Source organism: Ascaphus truei, chromosome 1 (assembly GCF_040206685.1).
Source record: "Ascaphus truei isolate aAscTru1 chromosome 1, aAscTru1.hap1, whole genome shotgun sequence".
In the NCBI taxonomy this organism is placed as follows: Eukaryota; Metazoa; Chordata; class Amphibia; order Anura; family Ascaphidae; genus Ascaphus; species Ascaphus truei.
Window position 1 is genome coordinate 216953316 of NC_134483.1, and position 3418 is coordinate 216956733.

At 45.7% G+C, this 3418-nt stretch overlaps 1 protein-coding gene across 1 annotated transcript; it reads right to left on the minus strand.

Annotated features, from left to right (window-relative positions):
- Window positions 1–464: 464 nt before the first annotated feature.
- On the minus strand, window positions 465–2810 carry LOC142492768 (E3 ubiquitin-protein ligase Topors-like). The gene is made up of 2 exons (XM_075595788.1): window positions 1859–2810; window positions 465–910 (listed from the first exon to the last, which is right to left on the minus strand). Exons 1-2 carry the CDS (start codon window positions 2808–2810, stop codon window positions 465–467), a joined length of 1398 nt encoding a protein of 465 aa, XP_075451903.1.
- Between the last annotated feature and the right edge of the window lie 608 nt (window positions 2811–3418).

Sequence of the window (3418 nt, forward strand, 5' to 3'; positions counted from 1 at the left end):
AAACCAGACTTGTTACTGTAAGTCAATGCAGTGGTTCTTAACAGACAGGAAGGTAATGCTGTGATCATCACAGGAGACGTTCTTTACCATTGGTATTTCACTGTCACTATCAATAGTGATAATGGCAGGGGAAGCGGGTGGAGAACTAGCTGTGGACAGGAAATCGATGGTCATTGTCATGGCTCAGTGACCTGCCTCTGCTGCGGTTACTGCTTGTAGAACTGGACCCGTCACTTTCCCTGGAGCTTTGACTGTTTTGTGACAGTCCTGTTTCTCCAGGACAAGCTCCTGTTTCTACTCCTTGATTTTTTCCTTTCTCTCCAACCTTTGTGCCCACTCTTCTCTGGACTTCTGAAGCTCCTTGTTTTGGTCTGTCCCTGCTGCAATGGCTCCTTTGATTGTTATGGCTCGTATTGCTAGATGAACTCCTTGACCGTGCCCTCTATCTTGAAATTTCATAGCTGCTATGCAAGCTTCCTTTTTTTCCTGGCTTCTCTCATGTCCGGCGAAGACATGTGAGCGTCTGAGATGACAGGCCTTTTTCTCTTCTCTTTCTTCTTAGAATAGCCATGTTTGTCAGTTGACGTGCTATCCTTATGGCTAGCATTGAGAGCACACTTATCTTGCGTGAATGAAGCAGGGGGAGATGACCTTCTGTCTTGGCTCTTTGCAGCGGTATGCATTTTTATGTCCAACTGCGTTGTTGCCCTGTTGATAGAGGGATCTTCATCCGAGCTTTCTGAGCTATCCATGGTAGTTGGCGCAGTAGCTGTGGCTTGCTCTAATGTTGAATGGGAAGTCCCCGGTGTCTCATTGTCCCAAGGAGTCTGGCCGAGTCCAAGAGCAAATGAGGGGATATCTGGCTCCCTAACGTCCTCCTCATCAGATGATATGGTTATAATGGATGACTGGGCAGAGCAGTCACAATTGCTGTGCTGGCCGTCTGCCTCGGTGTCTTCCTTCCTTGCGGTATCCATTTTTATGTTGACCTGAGTTGTTGCCCTGTTGATAGCTGTGGCTTGATCTAATGTTGAATAGGAAGTCCCCGGTGTCTCATTGTCCCATGGAGTCTGGCCGAGTCCAAGAGCAAATGAGGGGACATCTGGCTCCCTAACGTCCTCCTCATCAGATGATATGGTGATGATGGATGACTGGGCAAAGCAGCCGTAATTGCTGTGCTGGCCGACTGCCTCGGTATCTTCCATCCTTGCAGCGGAATCCATGTTTATGTTGACCTGAGTTGTTGCATTGTTGATAGCTGTGGCTTTATCTAATGTTGAATAGGAAGTCCCCGGTGTCTCATTGTCCCATGGAGTCTGGTCGAGTCCAAGAGCAGATGAGAGGACATCTGGCTCCCTAACATCATCTTCATCAGATGATATGGTGATGATGGATGATTGGGCAGGGCTGTGGCAACTGGCGGGCTCATCGTATGCCTCGATGTTGTAGAGGTAGTAGGCGAAGTCGATTAGCGCGTGAAGGAATTGATCAGTGTGGTGCACCAGAAAGGTTCTAAGTTTCTCAACGAAGGCTTGGCTCTCCATTTTGTAGAGTGTTAAATTCCTCATGATGAAGTCTTGCACGAAGTTGACAGCGGAATCGTCACTGTCGAACAGAACCATTAGCTCCCTCCTCAACCAGGCCATGAGATAGTAGAGGAAGATGGGATTCTGTTGGAAAAACTCAGCAGAGATATCCTGGTAGCCTCCTCCATCCTGGATGTTTCTGACACGTACTCTGGAGCAATACATAGCCTTTATCTCATCATCAGATGGAGTCTGGCTGAGTCCAAGAGCAGAAGAGGGGACATCTGGCTCCCTAGCATCCGCCTCATCAGATGATATGATGATGGGCGAGTCTGAGTGGTTTCCTTCCATGTACGATGGGGTAAGGCAGTCGTAAATGGCATGCTGGTCATACTCCTTGACGTTGTAGGGGCAGTGGGCGAAGCTGATGAACTCGTGCAGGAAGTGGTCGGTGCGGTATTTCAGAAACGGCCTAAGGTCCTCCACAAAGGCTTTGCTCTCCATGTCATATTGCGTCACATTGCTTATGATGATGTGCTGCACTATGTTGATGAGGGAACCATGGCTGCCAAACAGGACAATTAGCTCCCGCTTCAGCCAGGGCACGAGGCGGTGAAGTGAGGCAGGATTCCGTCGGATGAACTCAGCAGAGATATCTCTGTACTGGCCTCCACCCTGGATGTTTCTGACTCGTACTCCAGAGTAATACAGAGCCCTCCTGAAGTTGATAAGCTCCTCCTCTTGGATCTCACTCATAAACTGTCCCTCGGCACTTGCCTGTCTCCTGGAGGCAAACCTCTGTATCATCTGGTGCAAATCTCCACCCCTTTGCAATAATGTCTGATTTGAACTCCCATCAAACAGAATTCTACTGTCCGGAGGTGTGAATGTTGTATGATTGAATGAGTATGTCAGGGGATGGAAGGGCATGCTGTAGTTACTGCTATAAGTGGTGCGATACTGAAACCGGTTACCATCTGGTCTGGCAAAGGTACCATTCAGAATGTATTGCTTGTTGTCATCATCAGCCTGGATGCTGTGGAAGTTGAAGCGGAAGGGCTGCTTACACAGGGGGCACTCAGCTTTGGTTTTTGCCCACTCCTGAATGCAGTTGAAGCAGAATCTGTGCCGGCATGGGTCCAGGTGGGACACATTGTTAAACCTCTCCATGCAAATGGAGCACTTTGAGTCCGGGGACGGAGCCGTTGGCATACTATGGACCTGTGATGTACCAGCCTGTGGTGAAAAGCTGCCATCTATCGTCAATTCCTCAGTTGATGCCATCACCTGTGAAAAAAAGTAAAATATAAAACATCCAGTCCTGCCTACTCACTACAAAAAATATTCAGGTTTCTGTTTACAATACATGTAGATTTTATTACAATAAAAGTCTGGAAGATGCGATTTTAGCATTTTTTCCATTTCATTCCATTACAATACCTTGCATTTTTTTGCATCTCACAGTTCTGTGTTATAGTGTTCAGATGTGCTTTCTGTTTGGACTTATAGGAGTTTTTTTAGGAACTTTAGTGATAGTGTTTTTAAGCTGTCCTGTCTTGTATTGAATACATATTTTTTCTATTTTTTGTAACCAGAGTGTTTGTTTAAGGACGCTCTCTTTTGCATTTGAATATAGACGTGTGTGTGTGTGTAACATGATACAAAAAAACAAAAAGTAGGTAACCTATATTTAGAACAAAAGTGAATATATACATATATATATATATATATATATATATATATATATATATATATATATAAGCAATACGATACCGTTTGGAAACGAAATCAGCAGGCAGCACTCCAGAATTGAACAAACAAGTGTATTGAAAATAAACACAAAACCAACGTTTCGGTCCACGAATGGGACCTTTGTCAAGGTGGACCGAAAC